This window comes from Camponotus floridanus, unplaced genomic scaffold (assembly GCF_003227725.1).
Source record: "Camponotus floridanus strain SB8 unplaced genomic scaffold, Cflo_v7.5 scaffold49, whole genome shotgun sequence".
Classification (NCBI taxonomy): Eukaryota; Metazoa; Arthropoda; class Insecta; order Hymenoptera; family Formicidae; genus Camponotus; species Camponotus floridanus.
This window is the reverse complement of record NW_020229647.1, coordinates 990,218-1,013,730: the sequence shown is the minus strand read 5'-3', so window position 1 is coordinate 1,013,730 and position 23,513 is coordinate 990,218. Positions and strand designations below refer to the sequence as shown.

The following is a 23,513-nucleotide window of genomic DNA, read 5'->3' as shown; positions in this document are numbered from 1 at the left end:
ATTTAACAACTAATCATGTGACATTGTTTCTATGTATGATTCTTGGAAGCTTCCATTGATATACGATAAATCAATGGAATCAGATGCTGAATGACAGTATCTGAAGTTATTTCTCAGAGTTTTAGAAAACTTAAAAAAATTTTTTTTATTGAATTTATATAATATTATATTTAAAATTGTTTTATTAAAAAATTTTAAGATTTCAAATTACATAAATGTATAAGGAACACATACTTATAGAGAAATTTATTTATTAAATGCATTTTTACTAATTTTTATACAAATCTGAATAAGCATGTACAAAATCGTTTGAATAAATTTTCATATGATTTCATTCATAAATTCCACCCGTATAAAACGAACCTGAAGTCAAAGTCTAATCGGTCTCGACGCCAGCGCGCCACGTGACCGCGCACCAAGTCGATCGTCAACGCCAACCCTTTCGTGCACCCCATGTAAGCGAATGATTTTAGTGTGGTGTATGAACGATAAGTTACGATAAGCGTGAGGATCACGCTAGTTTCCTATTTTACGATTCCTACGAGACTGAATAGAGCATATAAAACGCGAAATAAAGAGAGAGGATGGCGCTGAGACGGCTGTGAGAATCATCAATTGCGAAGCGATTGAGGAAAAGGAGACGAGGAAAAAAGAAAGAAGAATGCGCGTTGTAATATCAATCTCCCCGGTCGCATGCTGGTAAGCGCGACACTCGATCAGTATCATTTCACGCGATGCAATCCATCTATTGGACCGGACGGCTGCTGTCGCGTGCACTCTGGAACGGCATCGCGAGCTACAGCACCTCGTGCAGCTCCGATCAGCAACCGAACGCGGTCGTCGCGAGCAGCAGCAGGCGCCGCGAAGCCTCGCTCATCTCCGCCGTGTGCGGCTTCCCGAAGGAACTTGTCCGAAGTCGAATACGCAAGGGTCAATTCGGCGACGACGCCTGGTTCACCGCCAAATTCAGGACGGCCGAAGTTATAGGTGAGGCAAGAGAAACGTGACTTTTCTGGCGATTACATCCTCTCTGACTCGCAGTAAAAGTTTGTCTTTTCTTTTCATGTCTTATTATATTTTCCTTTGACGTTTATCATTATATTTTCTTTTGACATTTATCCTGATGCTTAATTATCTTGACGTTTTCTCTCTTTTCTCCTTTGAATCTGGTGTACTTATTTCAAATACAAAAAATGCAACGCTGCTGAAAGGATCTTCCTAGTCTATTTTTCTCAGCTAGCTTCTATACTTTTGTATAAATGTTCTCTTCTTCTTCCTACTTTCCCTCATCTTGATTATATTGCTTCATTTTGATTGCAAAAAATTAAATATAATTTATCTAAAAAAATAGACTTTTACTTTGGTATTGATGCAACAAGAAATGAGTCACTATTGGAGACAATGCACAATTTTTAAATTGCTAAATTATTCACAGGCTTTTAAATTTAAATTCTAAATATATTCATCAGAAAAATCAAACAGATCTGTTTACTATAGTAAAAAAAAAATAAGTATAACATATAGCTTTCTTTGGAAAAAGAGAAAGAAGAGACAATTTTGGAAACAAAGAGAAAAAATACAAAAAAGTACAAAAAGCAGTTAAAAAAAGTAAAATTTAGAGTTCAATGTAAAACAAAATTTAAATTATATTTTTTAAAATAAATTTTAAATTAAAGTCATATTCTCTTTTTTTTGTTTCATGTAATTATTTATATTAATGTTACTTATATTATTCATGTAATTATAGATGGTTATATTCTCTCTTCTTTCAATTGTTTTATTATGAAAATATAAAATTTTTTGACTAGCATTATATAGATAATATTACATAAAGTGTTAAAGATAATATTACATACATTTGCTAATTAGTATGGTGCTAATTAGTTTAAATTATAATTTTCCAGGTGTAGCTGATGGTGTTGGAGGATGGCGACACTATGGAATTGATCCAGGAGAGTTTTCGAATTTCTTGATGAGAACTTGTGAGAGGCTAGTCTCTATGGGTAAATTCAGACCTACAGAACCAGCCGGCTTATTAGCACGTAGTTATTACGAATTATTAGAAAATAAACAACCAATATTAGGTAAGCAAACAAATAAATTTAAAAAATGTCAAAATTGATTTATGACAATATATAACTAGTATTGATTTACAATATATAATATTTCTTCGAGATTAATTTCAGATTGATAATATCTTTTTTAGGTAGCAGCACAGCATGTGTTATAGTTCTCAATAAAGAGACAAGCAGCATTTATGCAGCTAATATAGGAGATAGCGGCTTTGTAGTCGTGCGAAGGGGAGAAGTGGTGCATCGCTCTTCGGAGCAACAACATTATTTCAACACTCCCTTCCAATTGTCACTTCCACCTCCAGGACACTCTAATATGGTACTTCGCGATAGGTACATCATTTTTTATCTGTTATATATTAGCTACATATTTAACCGCATGCAATAAGATTTATATGATATCATGATTACCATAAAGAAGTTATAAATAATAATCTTTTCTTCTTTTTTTTAGTCCAGAATCTGCTGACACTTCGAGTTTCGGTGTCGAGGATGGCGACGTGATTCTCTTAGCAACCGACGGGGTATTCGACAATGTGCCTGATCAGTTGTTAGTCACCGAGATGCAGAAAATCGAAGGCGAGAGGGATCCGACAAAAATACAATGCGTCGCTAACACGATAGCATGGATGGCGCGTCGTTTGGCTTTTGACGACGCCTTCATGTCTCCGTTTGCTCAAAGTGCTCGAGAAAATGGGATTGATGCAATAGGTATGTAAGAGAAAATTTTATTAATTATTTTATATATCTCGTTTCAAGCAGCTTTGATATAAACAAAGAAATTGCTTTATAAGAACATCCTAAAAAATTAAATTTTTAATATGTTGCAATATTTTATTCCCTTTTTCTTGTAAGAATTTTGAATCTTAATTGCAGTTTCTTTTTTATTTTATTGATTATATTAGAATTTCGATCTACTAATGTGAATAAATTAATAAATGCAACGTTTAAATTAAGAATGCTTGATGATAGAAAAAGTGTGCAAAAATAGATTTCACAATTTTTAGGTGGTAAACCGGACGATATTACGGTGCTTTTAGCAACGGTGGCGATATGATAAAACAATAAGCAACAAGTGTACAATAGAGCCCTGATGATCATTGTATTATAGTCCATGTCATTGCGTATATGTATTTAGTTATACATCATTATATTAATCCTACACACATATATATGTACATACATACATATATATATGTATGTATGTGTATGTATGTATGTATATATTTGTATATATAATCCTAATCATTTATTATTTAAATCGAAATAAATGATTTTATAAAATCATTTCTTATTCTCTATTCATTATTATTCATTTCTTTACAACTCTTTAATAATGAATAACGTACTCTTTGGCGATTATGGATGCATTTGTCGATTCACCCTTTCAGTACTCTTATGTGTATATTTATTTACAATAAATTTGTCACTTTTTTTTCATAAACTATTGCAAAAAAAATGTTTAAGAATTAAACAAATCAAGATTGGTGAGAAAACATCTTATGAACTTTGTATATTTAATGAGATACTGAAAGAGTTAATACAAATGCATTTTAACAAGAAATGATTAAAGATGTAATTGTCATTAATCACATCGATTGTCGGAATGACAATATATTAATGTCTAATAAGCCAGGAATCCCAGGATTAATGATTAAAAAATTTTTAATCATAATATCAAAATTAGAAGTATATATTAATTATAAGTATTAAATATTTAGCAAGAATTTAATATAGATATGAAATTACATAAAATTAAGAATTAAGGAAATAAATCGTGCAAAGGGTAAACATCCTAGGATTCTGGAAGCCAAAAATATAAGAAAAGATAAATATAGGCAAATCTAAAAGAAATTAAAATTTTATAATGATTTAAATCTAGAATTTAAAAGAGATTAAAATATTTAAAGAATTTAAAGCACACTTGAGAAATCGCGTTAAAAATGTCTATTTCTCATAATTTGAATTCCCTCTTTCTTTGTTTAAATTAGTATATTGCAAAATAAATTCACATTAATATTTAGATAGAGACAATTTGCATTAAAAATTCACGTTTGTTTAGCTTAGAATACCATTGCGCATAACATTTACAAGGATCACAGAAAAAGTTATATCAAAGTTAGTTATTAATCACACATGGTAAAGTAATGTCTATTTTCAAAATAAAAAAGAATTTTAACTTACACAAAATTGTATTGTAATTTAAGAATTCACTCTTTTAAAGCCTTAAGATAGCCTCTTTTGCTTATCTTTTTCTTTCTCTTTTATTAAAGAATTCAAGAGAAAAATAATATGCAAAATTTGTTATAACATTTATTAATATTAAACAATAATTATAAACAAAAAAAAGAAAATACATTACTTTTCCATTATTCCCACAGTGAAATAAAGAAGCAATAGTTATTAACTATAATCAATGCAAGTCTTCAATGTATTCACATGGTACATAATATACATGTATAAACAAAGTGTGGGAAGTGTGTATATATTATTTCTTTAGATTATATTTAACGATTTGTACTTTGTAGATGTTGCCTAGATTACACTTCACTATTAATAAATATAAATAAATGCTTCAATACACTTTAAAATAGTCTCCCTTGCACAATGGCATTTTTTCTTTCTCTCTTTTTTTTCCATTGTTACTTGCAAAACTATGAATACGATGAATGTATCACAAAATTACCATCAATCGCACATATCGTTCTTACAAAAATGACGCTCTCGATATAGTAAATCTAATTAATTCGCGAAAAATTACAACTTCCGTGCATAAAACCGGAAGTATATATATTCGCGATAGATAGATTTAACCCTCGGAATGCCAATTTAATTGCACTTGCGTGCATATGAAACACTATTTCTATTGAATTGCAGAATTCAGATATAAATCTGCAAAAATTTTAATACTCATTACTATTACAATATGTTAGGATGAAATAAGCTACCGTACACGACATTAGAATCATATATAAACAGTCTGTACACATTGTATATATCTACATAATAACAATTAAAATTACTAATTTTTACAGTTGGATTCACACATTTCAAATTAGTTATAGAATAATCTTCTGAGATTAAAAAATAATATAATTTTATTTATATATTTTAAATAAATCAAGTTAATTTATTTTTTGCAATAACGCTAGAAGCGCAAAGTCTGGCTTCCAAAGAGTTAATCGATAGAGGCCGGATTTTGTATGCAAAAACGAATATGTCGAAGAACAATGCAGAACATGTCTGTAAATATGTATGTACAAAATTAAGAAAATAATAACTCCCTGACGATAAACGTCTTACATATCTTCAGCTCTTGTTCATATATAGAATGTATACAAGAATTTGTATGCCTTTTCTTATTAAATTCCTTGAAAAGCTATTAATTTTCATAATTTAATTATAGACAAGATTATCAATTTTCATCAAACAATTTCTAAATTTAAAAAAATTTCTCTAATATATATATCTTATATATTATTCTTTACATTCTATATACATCTTGGCGCATATTCTGAGTTTTTCTTATATTAATAAAAGTGGCTTGTGTAGCCAATCAGAAGACTTATATAAGCCATTTTAAAAGGCACTTTTATTGATAAAAGAATTCAGAATATAGGCTCTTGTATATTATTCTTGTCATATTCTTGTCATATGTGTGTGTGTGTGTGTGTCTTTGCATACACAAATCCAAATATCAAGTTATTAATAATTCTAAAGATGAAGGAACAACGATGGGGACACGCGCTTCCGCAATGTTCTCGAATAATTTGACATAAGAAACAACATTAGGAAGAAAACTATTGAATGTTTTGATCACTGCACATTGGCTTCCTGCCCCCAATTGAAGCCACCTGGCCTGTCTTCCGGCGGCGGCATGTAATCCGGATCTTCAGGATGTGCGTCGAACAAAGTCTTACTATGGAGAAGGAAAGAAAGATTATATATTATCTTTTCACCAATAATTTCTTATTTTTTACTTATTATTAATCAATTCTATGACATTTCTCAATAAGAAAAGTTTAAAAGATTAATGTTTTTATTAATTTTGCAAAGAGAAAGAGAGAGAGAGAGAGAATTTTAATTTATTTAATCACAAGAATTTTTATAATTTTAATTTTAATTTTGCATGACTGTGTAGCAGTATACTTACAGTATTTGTGGAGTTTTCAAAATCCGGAAACCGCCTCTTAATCGTGGGAATACATCCTCCGCAAAATAATAAGTATGTCCTACTGCCATTCCAACAAGATCGACCCATATTGTATTACCAAGCAATACAGAGAAACCTAACAGTACCCATGGTAGATATGGAGCCTATGAAATATAAAAATAATATCTATATCAATATAAATAATCATTAGACAAATCATTTATCTAATACAATAATGTATTATAATTAGTTTATATCTAACATAAATAACATGAAATAATGAATATAATAATGAAAGAATAAATGATAATACAATCTCAGTTAACTTTTAAAAAGTAGGACCTACTTGAAAATTTAAAAGTCCGAAGAAGTTCATCCTGACGAAAGGATTTCGTCGCGACCATACATATACCAACATTATAGTAAATGCATGCCCCAGAAATAGCAAATTCACGAAGAATGCAAAAGTCTGTAGATATTTAAGGAATATAATAATAATAAAAGACAAAAATATTGTCAACAATATAATCTTAATCTTTGAGTAGCAATATTACTAATTATAACAGATAATATATTTTCTCAAGGATACAATCATGCATATTCCGCCAAAAATGAACATCATTACAAAATCAGCTGTTCTCCTTCGAAAAGATCCTTCTTCCAACATACGGCAATATCGATATGTGAATATCATATTGAACAACAGATTGAATCCAATATTTCCAAAAAACAAGAATGTTGTTATTAACCGCCATATCTGTAATAATTCAAAGTGACATTTCTTAAAAAGCACTTTAAAATGAGTATTATATAATTATATAATTATATATGATTATATAATTCTAAACTACCAATAATTTTTAAAAGAAAGAAAGAACAATCAACAAGAACAAGATACAAGATACAAGAAAAATCACTATGCATTTTTTCTAGCAGTAATGACTTTTGGACTGTCTTATATAATGAAATCAAGTTTGCATAGTTATTTGCATATTTGTATTTTCATACCTGGTACTGTTCCACAATAAGAATAGGATTGAAATACAGTTGAAATGGGGATACCAAGTCCAATTGCTGAAATATTTGAAGTAATTAAGTTCAAGTATACTTAATTCACAAATATATTTCAAAGCGCTTTATTTACAATTAAGTTTAATATTCAATATTCAATATTAATATTCATACAATTGTTTACTATAAAATTTATTAATTTAACAAAAATTATTTGTAAACTAATAAATTTGTAATATTGTAAAAAATGTATTTATTTTTACAGAATTTTCATTAGTCATTATCTTTTTTTACATAATTAAAAAGATAGCAAAGGAGGGATTACACTGATATAAATTGTTATTAAATATATAAGGTGTATCACATGTAAGATTTAATGATCTCAAAGACAGAGATTTATAAATCTTACAAGTGCAGACACCTAAAACTGGAAGAAATGAAAGGTCTGAATAGGGGTTAAGAAGTGCCTCAAGAATTTAGAAATTTAGAAATTCAAAGAATTCTGAGTTGTGAAAATATATGCACAGAATAGAAGTCGTCCCGAGATAGAAATCGTCTAAGAAATCGCGATGACAACGAAAGATATGTAGAACGTACGCAATTAAAAAGAGAGAGACAGAGAGAAAAAAGAGAAAAAAAGGCGTAAATACCACGGCAAGGGTCGTGATGACACAGGCTGTGGTGTAAGCCCGCGTCACCACGGGCATCTGCATGTATTCATGCCATAATGCTTCGTAGGCCATTGGCATTGATTATCGGCGATCTTACGCCCGTATTCCTTCCTTGAGACCTCGCTGCACTCTCGCCGCTCCTTATCCTCTTTCCGCTTCACCATCGCATGTTGCACCAGCGTGGCGGTGTTATCTGCACATCGTATCACGAATTTGTTGTCCGCACGATTTTTGTACACGTAACACGTGAAATTGTCGCCGATTTGCCAAATCTTTGACACGTTGTCGCCAATTGCCGAGAAGTGATTTTTTCTCTCGCAAGTTGCCGATCTGTTCATTGATCATCTGTTCGCGAAGCAGCGAACTTCATCCGTCACCCTTGGATTGTTTACGATCGGACGCTGACCAGACTGAATTAGACGCTGAAAATTTGTAAAGTTGATTCTTTGCGCGATCGCTCCACGAGAGCGATATAAAGTCGGTTAATATCGCTGTGATTAACCGTTAATAAATAATCAAGAATGGTTCTCACCAAGGAATATCGCATTTGTATGCCGCTCACTACAGAAGAGGTAGTCTTTTCATGCGTTATTTAATTATTTAATTATGCCTCCGAGTAATAAAGTTATCTACTTATCTGAAAAAATATTATTACTATTATATATTTTCAGATATTTATCTATATTAATTCTTTTCTTGCAACATAATATTTTTAAAAACTTCTGTTTATATTAATCAATTTTATTTCAGTATCGTATTGGTCAATTATATATGATAGCCAGACATAGCCATGAACAATCTGATAATGATGAGGGAGTAGAAGTAGTAGAAAATACTGCCTGTGAAGATCCTGTTCATGGGAAAGGTCAATACACTGAAAAAAGGATTCATCTCTCCAGGTAAATTTTTTTTTATAATATATTGTAAAATATACATCTATATATGTATATATAGGCAGCATAGACTTATACATCATGGTTTCATCTTTGTTTTTTAAGATAATTACTATAATGTTTTATTGTTTTTTGTAGTAAACTCCCTTATTGGATACAGTCTATCCTACCACGAATATTTTACGTAACGGAAAAAGCATGGAATTATTATCCTTTCACTATCACAGGTATGCTATTTCATTTATATAGTACACTATCTTTTATAAAGTTTTATATTAGATGCTTTTCTAATAAATATTACTAATTTTATATAAAATTTCCTTGATGAAGATAATATATTCAAATACATTCAAATTTTATACTTTTCTCAATAAAAAAAATTGGATTTTCTTATTAACATTGTTCTTTTTCTTGCATATTTTCTTGATGACCGCAGAATATACTGTGAGTAATATTCAGTATAAGAATTCTTATAAAATTTCCTAAATTTCATTTTTAAATTTTTCTTTTTCAGTGTTCTTTTATACCAAAGTTTCATATAGCAATAAACACTCGGTATGAAGACAACAATGGTTCCACAGAGAATGTAAGTAACATATTGTATTTTTCTTATATTAAATATTTTGTTGTACTAATTAATATTTTATAATTATTATATAATGTTATTAGTAATAATAATAATTTTATTATTATTTTTAAATTGTAGTGCTTAGGTTTGTCACCTATTGAATTGATCCATCGCGAGGTTGATTTTGTGGACATTGCATATGATGAGATTTCTGCAAAACATTACAAAGAAGAAGAAGTAAGCTTACACAATATAAAATGACACACATTTAATTTTTTACAATTTATTCTAAATAAAATATTATTTTAATACTTGTAACAGGATCCGAAGTTTTTCCAATCAAAACGAACAGGACGCGGTCCTTTGGTTGAAGGGTGGAGAGATACGACACAACCCATAATGTGTTCGTATAAATTAGTTCACGCGTCATTTGAAGTCTGGGGCATGCAGACACGAGTTGAGGATTTCATACATAGAGTAAGTTTATCCAGTTAGCAAGCAAATATGCTTGCCTCACATTTTAATAATGTTATTTTCTTAATAATATCTAATATGAAGATAGTGATTATCGAGAAGATATTTAAATGCTACATATCATTGTATGTTTGATTCAACTTGCACACAAAATTAGGCTGAAACATTTTTAAAAATTTGATATTTACTATTCATTCATTTTTCATAATTTTAGTGTATAAGGGACATCCTGCTGCTGGGTCACAGACAAGCTTTTGCCTGGATCGACGAGTGGTACGACATGAACTTGGAGGATGTGCGGCAGTATGAGCAGAAAATGCAGGCCGAGACGAATGAAAAAGTCAGATTAAGGAATCAGCTCAACGAGAAGCAGCCCGGTACACCAACTTCGTCCGCGCCAACCACACCGACGGCAAAGTCGCCCACGCAATCGAATCGATCGTGGTTTTCTTGGTCGTAGCCACAAGATTAGCGCGACAGTTGATCTCGGGTGCTAAAGCAATTCTTTGTCGATTTAGTTAATATTCAAGTGATTTTCTCTATTTTTCACATTCAAGTATATCGACTATTCTGGAGAATGTGCAAATCGATAACAATGATATATTCTTTCAATGAATTCTATATTGATAATTTAATCAACAGTTTGATTACTTGCAACTTTAAAGCATTTTTTAAAAATATATATATTTCTTTAATAAAGTTTATGTTTTTATCACATTGATCTGTGGTTTTTCCACAAATAGAATATCAATATTTTTTTTTTATAAAAAAGAGATTTTTCATATAGGAGATTAGAAGATAATTAATTTATTAATAGTGATTTTAATAAATATATATAAAGATATAATTCATCTCTTTATATAGTTACATATATAAAAAGTAGTCAATAAAAATATATTAAAAGAATATATCTTTGTAATTGATTACAGCATTTCTAGGGATGTCTCATATACATATGAACAATTCTGTGTATGTAGGCTTGTCGTAAAACGATTTTTATTTCTGTTTCAATGTCAAGTGCAATCCGAAATGTCGCATACTAGTTAAATTGCACGATTCAAGTTCAGAAATAAAGGAACTGATCTAAGTTGATCATTTCAAAAATAGCGTACAGTCAAATTTTGAAATACTTGTTTTTTAGATATAATTAAGATATTATAATTTAGATTTCGAGGTTCCACATATTTAGACTTTCCACACAACTTATACATATAAATTACTTTTGTCTCATTTGTGTTTTACTCGTGAATTAGTAATAAATTAATTTTATCATTTAAATTATATTTTTTAAGTTATATAGCGTAATTTATTGAGAATAAATTAAATTTTTATCTGCAATTTATGTGTAGAAGCACTTAAAAATATATGTATTTGCAAATAATTCAAATTTGTTCAAATATGTCTATTTCTTCATATATCTATTTCTCCATATATCTCCACTATATTATGCATATAGTTATATATTTACATTATTTTTAGATCAATAATTATTTTTATTCTTCATTGGTCAGCATATATTTATCAATAAGTACATAATGTTTTAATTGAAATACAATTGAATCATTCAGTATTAATACAAATAAAATTGCAACAATATAGACACAATAATTTATACTCAAAAATAATTTGCATATTTGTTCCATTACTGCTTAATTAGGATTAACAAATATCGTATGTAATCTGCTGACGACCGGATGTTGTAACGGTGTAATGAGAACACGTGCCATTTCGCCAACATGACCTATCAGCAAAATTTCGATTGAATCATCAGCTGCTACTAAATCGCTAACATACTATTAAGTTAATAAAAAAATAGATTAAAATAATGAAGTATTCTACAAACTTATTATATTAATAAGATTAAAATATCAAAATTATTATTTTACAAAATTGTTCATAAAAATTAATATCTTACAAGCATTACAATGATCTGTAAGTCGAACAAGAGGATATAACAAAGAAAGTTCTTGCAATCTCATTAATTCCTCAGGTTCTTCTAACGAAGTCGAAGCTATCTAAAAATACATGATAAATGACATTGGATGTGTTCTTTTTCTCCTTACAATCTTGTTACCTTGTTAGTTCATCAAAATTTAAAACTAAAATAACCATGTAGTGCAATTTGTAGTAAAGTTGATACAAAACGAAAAAATTTTAATCGGCTTTTAACTGCTCTTCTCCAATAGAAATTTCTTACATTGGCATAACTTGTCGCGGAATTTAACATAGTTTCCGAATGAATGCCACGTTGCTCATTCCGATGGAGTTGCGTGGCGGCTTCCGTAATTAATTCGCTGAATCTAGCTGCTACTTCCTTCCATCTTATCAAATCACTAGGCTATAAAATAAAATTGGAATGAAATATAAGCAAAATATTTAAGAATGAGTTGTATTTAAATATATTTTTATCATATAAAGTTGAAGAAGAGCAAATTAATATATAATTAAAAATTAATATATGTGAAAGTATATATATATATATATATATATATATATATATATATATATGTATATATATTTTTTTTTCCTTTTAATTCTTAATTAAATTTAATTTAATGAAATAACGTCTCTCTTTTTGTTTGATATTAAGCAAATAAATATGATCACCGATAAATTAAAAAACACTGGCAAAAGAGCGATGGGCAAGGGAGATCCACGCAATTCAGAACATTCAGACGGCGGTCCTGATAAAGTCAAATATCTCAAAAGATCCAAAATATCAATCAAAAGCTCGCCATGACGACCACCGACATCCTGTCTAATGAGCCCTAAAGCATCCTGCGCGATAACTTGTGCTTCCACACCTGGATTATCAGCTGTTCATAAAATATTTATTTAAAACTTGTGTATTACATTTATAAAACATGTATCACAAAAAAATTATTAAAATATTTAACATTGAAAATTAATATGTTAATAAGAATCTATAAAAAGTCTATATAAAGAATCTATAAAAATTAAGTGGACAAAAAAGATTATCTACAAATTCTTGTTTTAACATTAAAGATATTTTTTAGATATTTAATCTTGATTAAAATTTTAATTAAGTATTTAATAAAGTTATCATGATATCATAATTGGCAAAACTTGAATTTTGCTGACGATATATTTATAAATGTTTGTCGAAGAATATTGCGTTTTTCACATTGTGATTTTAATAACAAATAAATTGCGATATAAGAAATAATTTCACCACTATTCTCTCTCTTTCTCTCTCTTGCATAATTTAAATGCATTCTTAATTTTTATTTTTTATTTATCATTATTTACTTACCGAGGATCAATTCTTGTACATGCTGCGGCATAATCGGTTTTTTTAGATGGCTGAGAAAAATCTGTAAAGCCGCTGCGCATTCCAAAGCCGCATTGTTTGACTCTTCAAAGTACGGTTTATAGCCCTTCTTTAAAGAATTAAGGATATATCGTCGAAGTTCACGACGTCCTGCCCGACGAAATAGCCCTTCCACTCTAGCATCTTTAATGAACAATTAAAAAAATATTAAGTTATACAAAATATATATATATAATAAATTTTTTGTACAACGCATAAAGTAAAGTCTTACTTTTCTTCAAAAAATGTATAAGTTCTCTCACTGCATCTAAAGACTTTTGCGATATTATGTCATCACCTGCGTCTTGTCTGAAAATTAAAAGAATACGGAAGTGAATAATGAGAAACATTAAACAAATAAGCAATTTTTTTAATGTTAACGGATGTATGTAAAAAGTTGGTAAATGATTTGATGCAAATCAAAAAACATTTTTGTTCTCAGCATCATGTGTCCTTGTTTCATCCTTCATATACGAGTTTATAAAGAGCTACAGTAACAATCCCCTTGTTCGAATCTTTTAAGTATGTCGAGACAAATTTTTCATCGCTATTTGTTATTTTATTTATCTGTGAGCGCGATCCTAGTTTGTGGATTGTCGCGAAGAATTCCTAGAGGTGCGTCCTGTCCCTCATGTAGTCAAGATTGTCCAGAAGCTTTGACTGTTCAGTTACCATGGTAAGAATAATTTAAATATAAGAGTTTTATATAAATAGGCATCCTTTTAAAGAATTTCAGAATTTAAATTTATAATATATATTAATTTAAAAATTCAATTATATCAGAATCGAAAGATTCATATAAAACATAACTCTTAAAACTCTTAAAATTTCATTTAATATCAGATATTAAAAGACTAGAAAATTTAAAAAAATGGTTTAAGAACTTATTTTTTAAGTTTAAAGAAAATTAAAAAATTTGCAAATGTTCCAGGTATCCAGAACAAGAATCAAATCTGCAGCCACGAGTCTTACAAAATTCTCCTGTTAATTCGCTTCAAAATTCTTTTCACTCCAGTTTGATAAAAGGAGGAATTTCCCAGGATATAACATACGACAATAATATTTTATCAAATCAAAATTCAGCGTCTCTCGGAAACTACAAGAGTTTCTCTCCACAAGAACCTGCGAGTGAAAATTTATTATTCAAAAACTCTCTTAATAAGTATCCAAAATTTATAGACAGACGGGAAATCTTTTCTCAGAACAAATCGGCGACTAGATATCCTCTTGCTCGCGTTCTTCCATTAAGGCAAATTTTCAAACCGGAAAACATTTTCAGAAATCCTCGTAATAAATATTCTAGCTCTTCATTAGAAGATAGAAGCTTCGAGAATAATATAAAAGACAAAAAAGAGCCTACAAATAAAATGTTCATTTATCGTGCCGATAGAGACACAGAGTCTTTAAATTCAAACAACGCTTCTTCTTCAAACGTCATCTGGCCACAGAAATTCAGCCCAAAGACTGAAAATACTTTTCGATTCCGCCCGGATCCAGCTTTTCGTATCTTCGATGGAAAAAGAAATGCAATTAGAAAATCTCTGAGTCCTGTTAATCAGCAGTATAATCTAACATATCCTCGAAAAAGATATAATTCCGTAGATTTCGTTCTGCCGGAACTTAAACGTGATTCTTACGTTCATCCTCTTAAAGATATTTGGAAGCCGATGAAAAACGATGAGTTCTCCGATAATTGGGACAACAAAATAGAATATTTATCACAGTCTTCAAATCTAGAACAGTTAAAACAAGCTGAGAATAATTTCTTAGAAATGTATCCTGCGAAAGAACAAGAAATTACTACCGAGGATAATAGGAAGCAAATCAATAAGTCTTATGTGTTCCCTCAAAATTTAGATACCTGGAAATTGACGGATAATGAGGAATCCTTCGATAATTGGGATTACATCGCATACAAAGATTCGCAGGAATCTGCAAAAATTAATCGATTGCAAGAAGCTGAAAATAATTGGCTACAAATGTTCCCCGCGATGGAAAAGAATATTAAACACTTTGTAAATGAGAAAGACAAAGATAAGGAATTCGCGGAGCAAGAAAATATGAATGAGGAATATTTTGAAGATGAGATTATACAAAATGCCCTTAAAGAAAGTGAACAAAGAAGATATAATCCTTATGCTTTTTCACAAAATATGAATTGGGAGACAACACAAGATAAAGAACTTTTCGATAACTTAGATTATACGCACAAAAATTTACAACAGACGGATCAATTAAAAATATATTCTGAAGAGAATAATGATAAGTTCTTTCATAATAAAGGAAACGAAAATATAATTCTTGAAACACAAACTGATGATGATCAAATTAATCCTGCACTCATGCTTAGTACCTATAATGCTTACATTCTTCCTCAATATTTAAATAATGCGAAATATCCTGTCGATTCCTTAGAAATGCAGAAAATACCAGAAGTTAAAAATAATATATTACATGTGAATTCTATGGAAGAAAGCGATGAGAACTTCTTTGTAAACGAAGATATTCAGAATAATGCGCCTATTCAAGATTTGCTTCTATCTAAGCACATTTTTGATATGAATAAATATGGCAGCCGTATTATAAATAAAGAAAATAAAGATAACACTCAAGTTTCGACGAGACTTGATCCTGATCTGTTAGATGATATTGAAGATCTTCCATTAGAACCAACCGAATCGACATCAATAGAATCTCTTGCAGAATTTTCTACATCCGAGCAATAATAATATAAAATTAGCATTATATGTAGTGTGCCACACTTTACGAGTTATCGATTTATTTAAAATTGTCATTAATATAATTGATACTTAATCGAGGACTTGTTGTATATGTTATGCTTGAAAAAAAATTTTATATGTATATTTCATATGTATATTATTTGTAATGAAACAGATTGTTTCAAACTTCATTATCATTCATCAAAATAAATAAAGAACCAAAGATTTGTGTGATCTTATTGCATTATCTCGTAAATTATTATCATTCTTCAAAAATATAGAATATATGTGTAAAAATTAATATAAATATAAAAAAATTAATACGCAATAAAAAATAATTTGCAATAGATGATTTCTTTTTCTCAGGCAATTATTTAAATATTTTATTCTATTATTTTATAAAAAGCTTTTGTTCAAAATTAGCTTTGAACGAATATTGCAACTTGTATCCTCTATATAATAATTACGCACAAAAATTTACAATAGATGGATCGATTGAAAATATATTCTAAAGAGAAGAATGATAAATCTTTCAGAATAAGAAAAAAATATCAAAATATAATTTTTGAAAGTAAAACACAAACTAGTGATGCTCAAATTAATCCCACACTCGTAATTAATATTTATAATGCTTACATGTTAATACTTAATTTTTCCTCAATATTTAAATATTTTAAATGATGCGAAATATCCTGTCGATTCCTTGGAGATGCAGAAAATGTCAAAAAAAGTTAAAAATAATGTATTACATGTAAATCCTATGGCAAAAAAATTCTTTGTAAACAAAGATATTATTCAGATATTATTTATTATTTACTTTTGTGACATGAATTTGTTTTGCTTTTATTGTAATTAATAAAAATATAATAAAAAATAAAATATATATGCTTTTGAACATTCGCATGAATGAATGAGTTATCTGCTGATCCACATAAATTTTTCTACATGCAAAAAGCGAATATGCTTCTTATTGTCTGTTAGATTCGTCAAACCTATGGAATTTGATATATAAGCGAAAAGAAGTGCGTACAAAGAAATCAGAACGATATATGTAATTTCGTTGCGACATGAATGGAAATGCAATTAAATCGATGAAGCAAGTTAATAATAATACGCAGCAAATTGTCGAGGTATTGTAATATACGTATTTACCCGTATTTATAAACAACTTTGCTTTGCAAAGAAAAATGCAGGAGATGTATGTATAATTAATAAATGTATAAAAATGTTATTGATCATGTAAATTAGGTACACACAATTTTATTACTTCCCTTCAATATTTTTATGTTTTAATTTCATAAATTCTATCTTAAATGTTCTCTTATATAAATGCTAGAAATCGCAAAAAGAATATTTCTTATTATATCAATAATTAATTACTTTCTGTAATTTTAAACGGACTATAATTGAATAATATAATAAAATATAATTTATAGAATAGCATAGTTTAATTCAACTAGAAAAATAATTATTAATAGTCACAGAGATAATAAGTAATTTTAATTTAAATAATTTTTAAATTAATATTTTTTCAAATTTTTGATTACCCAGGTATCTACAATTAAATTTAATAAAGAGACAAATAAATAACCACGCGCAATTCCGCGGTAACGCAATAATCAAGGAGCATATATTGATTAATCATGTGTTGAAATTTGCCGATGCATCGAATCGTTCGCATAATTTCGCAACGTGGGTGATTTCGTCGTCAACTCCGATTTCGTAGCTAGTCGCGGATTCCCTTAAAAAACCGACGCACTCGTCGTGCTTCATCAGTTCGGTTTCAACTCTGATTTCGACTTGCCAACATGCATTCAAAGAGTTGCTACGCGTTATTCCTGCTGGCGCTAGTCGCCTGTCAGGCTGCACCTTCACACAAGATAATCGAGAAGTCAAACAACGAAACAGAAGCCAAGCTTGCCAAAGAAGATCTCAAGTTAGAAAACACTGGTGCGGATAAAGATAGAGCAAAGAAGTCGACAACTTTCTGCGTGCAGGTCCATTCGGGAAAGGAAGAAATAGTTCCTTGTAAGCAGGAGCTAAAAGAAACGCCGGTTATAAATATCAAATCTCCCGAGTACAAACCGCAAATCGCATCCGCTCCCACACCGCTAATACAGTATCCAGTTTCGAATATCGTGGTCCAACAACCGCTACTACCCTCTTCGAGCGTCCCTGTGCATGAAGTTCCTCAAGTAATTCATCCGACCGGCGTACATGTTCCGATTCAACAGAGCACCAGCTCCTTCAGCACCAGCTTTACAGCTCCTCAGTCAGTTCTTCAGCCGATATCTCAACAACACCTCCATGTTCAAACTCCACAGCAACACTTCTCCGTGCCAGAGCCAGTCCCTCAAGTTCATCTGCAACAACCTGTAGTACCAGCTCCGGCTCCAACGCCGATCATTAACATCATACCGGCTCCCGCCGCACCCTGCGAAAAATTAGAACCCCAGCCACCACAACAAATTCATACAGTCCACGCTTTTCAACCACCCCAACCGGCACCACAATCGCTTGTGATCCAACACGCCATTCAATCATCCCAACTGGCACCTCAATCGTTTGTGAACCATCCCGTTATTCGACCCCAACCGGCACCACAACCGCCCGCGATCCACGAGATCAAACCATTGATCAAACCGATAAAATTGGAGCAAGAAAAGCCACCACAGGTAGGAAGAGAATAAGTTCAGATATAAATATATATATAGAGTACACACAGGATATGTTACAAAAGTTATAAGTCAATACATGATATAAATTTAATTTCTTTTGAAAACTATCAATATTTAAAAATTTAATTATAGATAAAAAATTGGAAAAAATTTTAAAATTATTTAAAAATTGATTACTTATCTTCTTTGCTATTAATAATTATCTTTTTAATTGAATTAGATTAGTTATTATACTATTCGATTATATAAAGTCCGTTTGAAATTAACAAAGAAGTAATTAAAAAATTATTAATATATTAATAAATATTTTTCGCGCACGATTTAGTTGCTGCCGGTTCCACAACACGAAATAAGTGTACCTGTCGCAGACCATCCCTGTAAATCCGACGTGATATTTGCACCACCTTCTCCTGTGGAACTTATTTACCGTGAGGAACAGCCGGCAAAGCTCGTCGAGGTACAATGTCATATGTATAAGATTTGTCAATTTGGCAAATTTTTGAATTTTCTTTTTCAAAAGTTCTTGTAGTTTTAATTTTCTGAATCTGCAAACTTTTTTTTAATAACTACTATATCTCATATAAAATATCAATATATAAAATGTTATTTCTTGTTCTAATATGTGTTTCATTATCATGCAGTATGTACCAGTATCGCAAGAATCATATGAGTGCAGTTGTCGATCCGAACACCAGTCTAAGCAAGCTAAGCCACCCAAGCATCATGTAACGTTATATCCTAGCAGCGGACGTATGTCCCTTAGGTCTCCGATGAGTCCCTTGGCCGTACAATACAATCCTAGCATCATGGGAAGTGAAGACACATCGCCCGTTTTTGCCACACAGATCAGAGAAGCGGTGAGTATCACACCGATTAGAATTAAACACATAATCTGACACTGATATGCAACAGCTTGTTTATATTAAACGAGCAATATCTTGTGATTTCGATTGTGCGATTTTTAAAAAGCAAAAAACCTTGAAGAAAACGACATCAAAAGATTCCTATCTACGCTATTCTATTTTTTCCATGAAAAATTTATATAATAAAGAGAGATTCTCTCTTCTTTAAAGATTCGACAGTTTGATTGAAAAACCTGAAAATATAATATTTGGTTTTACGCACACAGGTTTAATCCTTTATATTCTCGGTGACCTCGTTAAGGAAATTGGACCAAGCGACTTAAAGATTGTACTACAAATTTTGATTCAACGTCTATAACGTTTGTATCGAACGTGTATTTTTGACTTCCTTGAAATTTTCTTATGTATTATATTTGTTTAGAAAATAAAAAGAATTATATATAAAACCTTTTCGATTGTTCTCCTCCGACTCCCGAAATACACATCCACTTCTATCATATATATAATATAGCGTAATATATCAGTTATTGCGTTACGTGGAATCTTTTGATGCGTATGAAGCGGAACACTAGTCAAGTGCTTAACTAAGGCTAGAAATTGAATACTGAAAATTAAAAATCGATTCTAAATACAGATGCATTCAAACTATAAAAAAATGCAAGTCCTGATCTTGAAAAGAATTAAGAAAAGAAAAAAATAATTATATATACCAAATATATTAGAAAATATAATTTTTACATAGATAATAAATATCACATTATCTTTTTTCAGGAAGAAAGACATCATCATAAAAAAAAGCTCCCTTTGCATCTCTCGGTACAATATCCTGCATATAGTTCCTTCAATACTCCTACATATGAATCTAACTCATATCTTCCGTCGACATATAATAGTTATCCTTATTATACATATTCATCTTCCGGAACCTATAGCTCTTACCCTGCGACAAATTCTTATTCCAACGAATACTCTTATCCCTACAGTACCGTACCGCTGATAACTGTAAATACAGGAGGACCATTTTATAGGAATTTAGAAAACGAAAACTCACAGGAGGTTTCGACAGATAACAAAAGTATACAAAAAACCCTTTCAAATGTGGAGGATGTCTCTTTCAATAATCAAAAGCGAGGGGCTATCTCCACTCAATTTACGAATGACAAACAGAAAGAAACCACGGAAGAATTATCAGTGGAGAAAGAAAACATTAAACAAATCGATCCAAAAACTGATCAGATTTTAAAACAAAAAGAAGAATAAAGAAGAATAGAACGAGCTTTCGAATCTTTCAAGACATGCCTAAATAATTTGTGAATTGACTTAACGTAAATATGTATTTAATAATTATATATTTTATTATTTATATATAACGTTATTAATTTTTATCTAATTTTTTAAATTTTTTATAAATTTTTACATATATTGTAAATGTTAAGAAATGGAAAATTTTTTCCTTTTAATAAATATAATAAAATATTAAACTTTTTTTTCAATTGTAATTTATAAGTTCAAACACTCACCGTCTCGAGCTCTGCATTCCCATTTTTATAATGTTCCTCTATGTATCTTTCGGTCGATATAGAATTTTCCAACACGAGACATATTTACACACGTGATTTGTTTTCTGATCGTACGTTTACAAATTTTAAAGTTGTCAGATTTGAGGTTGAAATTTTTCGATACGCTTCAATTAATTTTCATGAACAAATTCATGTTGTTAATTGAAGAATCTAAATCCTGCAAAATATTAAATGTAACATTGAAAAATCAGCATATACATATAATTTTAATATGGTTTAAAAATTTATTTTTCACGATTTTTTTATCGTATTAATATATATATATAATATTTTTATATATTTTACATACACATATGAAATATAGAATATACCCTATATTCTAAAAATATTATGTCTTATAGAGTACAAAAATTTTTTCTATAGTTAAAAAATATATTCTTTTCATTTATTGAGAAGATTTGCAGTGTAAATTAAATGCAGTATAAATTACATGACTCATAATATAAATATGAATGTAACAATATAAAAAATTATTATGAAAATATTATTATGTAGCATAATATTTTTACAGTTTAAAAACAACAGTTTAAATTATTAACTCTTTTACATATATACTGACGTCATATTATTGAGGTGTCTGAAATCTATGAACAAAATCATTTATTATTTCTTCTAAATTTGCTCCGAATTGTTGGAAACACCATTTACTTGTTGCTGGATATATCAACGCTATGACAATGGCGCTTATTGTTAAAGGAGTGAGCAACTTCCAAATCAACTATAAAAAAATTAATTATGATTAATTATAAATTAATCAAATGCATTTTAAATACGTACGTGAAATATCCAAGATACAAGCAGCCATCCCATCAACATTATCGCAACTGTGATTAAATACGGAATGTATTCCGAACGAAGAATATATTTTAAATAGGGAATTTTATCGCTCAAATCCATTAACATAATTTCCAGCTGTATTATTAAAAATATTTATAATAGATCATAATTATTATAATAAATTCAACTGAAAACATTAACTCACATCCATTTCTTCTTCAATAAATTTATGAAACAGAAACAATTTCTTTCAATTTAGTGCAAGTAAAAAACGATTATAATGTAACATACAAGATACTACATTTTGATATAAAAAATAATTTTCTTAATGCTTTGCAAGAGAAGCAAAATTTTGTCAACCGATTTAATCAATTGCAACTTCGATCTATCGTATTAATATGACAATAAAACTGACTACTTCATCGCGTTTATTTTTATGTACTCATAATACACTGTGTATTTATTGAAATAATTTTTAGCATTCGTTACCTTTTCATAAATTTCACAAAATTTAATTCTCTTAGAATGTATGTAATGCATATACACAAATTTATTATGCAATAAAAAAATATATATGTATATGTATATATACATATACATATGTACATATATGTATATATATATATATATATATATATATATATATATATAATTTTATATAAAAAGTTTTTGTATAAAATTATTTCTTTATACAAATATCTTTTCTATAAATAATCCATTTTTATGTATCCGTAATATACAGTATACATTAGCAATCAATCATATTCTTGCATGTTATTGATTCCATCGAACTATTATTCTGTGATTGATTTTGCGGAGATTCGATGATACCCTTCTCTGCCGATGATGTGGAAAATTCGTTTTTCGAAAGCAAAATGTCTTCTGGTATTTCTTCAAGAATGCTTCTTTTGTATGGTACGAACGGAGTTTGCACATCGAGAAATTGAGGTAATTCTGGCGAAGAAGGAATTCTTTCTTGTTGAGGAATTCTTTCTGATTGATCAACCAGATATTGATCACATTTAACAAGTGCGCACAGTTTCTGAAACGCTGAGGACGTCATTCTTGCCGTCAGGATTGTTAGAAACTGTGCAAGACCAGGTGTTCAAAATTAACTGACCACGGGGCTATTTTGCCCTGTTGGTCTTGATTATGCATATTGCTTAATAAGACATTTATTAATATTCATAATATAAAATTCTTGCAGAGAAAGACAAAGATATTTACAAACAGATATAGAAATATGGAATAGATATAGAAACAAAAATTAATTAGTAGTAGAAGATTGAAATTGAAATACAACTATATACTCACAATGATTAAATTTGCAGACTGTCTCAATAAAAATACAGTAGTAGGATATATCAGAATAATCATTATTTCCATCAAACGTGAAACGGCAGCAACGGAAAATAGAATACCAGACAACATCAATAGGATTACAAGTTGGAAAAGTCCAATCAATGCCTATAAAAAATATCCAAAATCATGAAATTAAAAAAAATAATTCTTTAAAATTCTGTGACTGTAAAACTATAAATATACTTATATAAATTTTTTCATTTTTATAATATTAAAACAATATATTACTGTGTGAATATGTATGTGTATATCCATATACATATAAGATCCTTGTATATCTCAATTACAAATTACCAAAAGTAATTCTTACACAAAAAATCCACATGGTTAATGTTTCCTTGTGTTAATGAAGAATTACAT

At 29.6% G+C, this 23,513-nt stretch overlaps 5 protein-coding genes across 9 annotated transcripts; 3 read left to right on the top strand and 2 right to left on the bottom strand.

Annotated features, from left to right (window-relative positions):
• Positions 1-384: 384 nt before the first annotated feature.
• On the top strand, positions 385-3,134 carry LOC105251941 (protein phosphatase PTC7 homolog). The gene is made up of 5 exons (XM_011259073.3): positions 385-987; positions 1,905-2,084; positions 2,207-2,405; positions 2,527-2,783; positions 3,080-3,134. The coding sequence occupies exons 1-5, from the start codon at positions 735-737 to the stop codon at positions 3,127-3,129; spliced, it is 939 nt and encodes a 312-aa protein (XP_011257375.1). The 5' UTR covers positions 385-734; the 3' UTR covers positions 3,130-3,134.
• A 2,409-nt stretch (positions 3,135-5,543) lies between these two features.
• Positions 5,544-8,074, bottom strand: LOC105251956 (derlin-2). Its single transcript, XM_025412195.1, has 6 exons — positions 7,887-8,074; positions 7,234-7,299; positions 6,815-6,982; positions 6,572-6,694; positions 6,226-6,389; positions 5,544-5,991 (listed from the first exon to the last, which is right to left on the bottom strand). Exons 1-6 carry the CDS (start codon positions 7,983-7,985, stop codon positions 5,889-5,891), a joined length of 723 nt encoding a protein of 240 aa, XP_025267980.1. The 5' UTR covers positions 7,986-8,074; the 3' UTR covers positions 5,544-5,888.
• A 194-nt stretch (positions 8,075-8,268) lies between these two features.
• LOC105251947 (cytoplasmic phosphatidylinositol transfer protein 1) lies at positions 8,269-10,501 on the top strand. The gene is made up of 8 exons (XM_011259086.3): positions 8,269-8,479; positions 8,658-8,806; positions 8,939-9,027; positions 9,237-9,244; positions 9,315-9,386; positions 9,507-9,605; positions 9,690-9,845; positions 10,057-10,501. Exons 1-8 carry the CDS (start codon positions 8,429-8,431, stop codon positions 10,300-10,302), a joined length of 870 nt encoding a protein of 289 aa, XP_011257388.1. The 5' UTR covers positions 8,269-8,428; the 3' UTR covers positions 10,303-10,501.
• A 920-nt stretch (positions 10,502-11,421) lies between these two features.
• Positions 11,422-23,190, bottom strand: LOC105251987. Of its 5 annotated transcripts, none has more exons than XM_025412199.1 (10): positions 23,106-23,190; positions 21,792-21,926; positions 21,574-21,732; positions 20,955-21,171; positions 13,406-13,482; positions 13,117-13,317; positions 12,450-12,658; positions 12,040-12,180; positions 11,758-11,857; positions 11,422-11,583 (listed from the first exon to the last, which is right to left on the bottom strand). In XM_025412199.1, the coding sequence occupies exons 4-10, from the start codon at positions 20,975-20,977 to the stop codon at positions 11,492-11,494; spliced, it is 843 nt and encodes a 280-aa protein (XP_025267984.1). In that variant the 5' UTR covers positions 20,978-21,171; positions 21,574-21,732; positions 21,792-21,926; positions 23,106-23,190; the 3' UTR covers positions 11,422-11,491. The 5 variants fall into 5 exon arrangements, 3 of the variants coding, with proteins under 3 accessions (XP_025267984.1, XP_025267985.1, XP_011257445.1); XM_025412200.1 differs by lacking the exon at positions 23,106-23,190 and adding an exon at positions 22,623-22,689; XR_889256.2 differs by having other exon boundaries at positions 11,477-11,583; positions 11,952-12,180.
• Positions 13,698-16,002, top strand: LOC105251980. The gene is made up of 2 exons (XM_011259131.3): positions 13,698-13,849; positions 14,105-16,002. The coding sequence occupies exons 1-2, from the start codon at positions 13,698-13,700 to the stop codon at positions 15,897-15,899; spliced, it is 1,947 nt and encodes a 648-aa protein (XP_011257433.1). The 3' UTR covers positions 15,900-16,002.
• Positions 23,191-23,513: the final 323 nt, after the last annotated feature.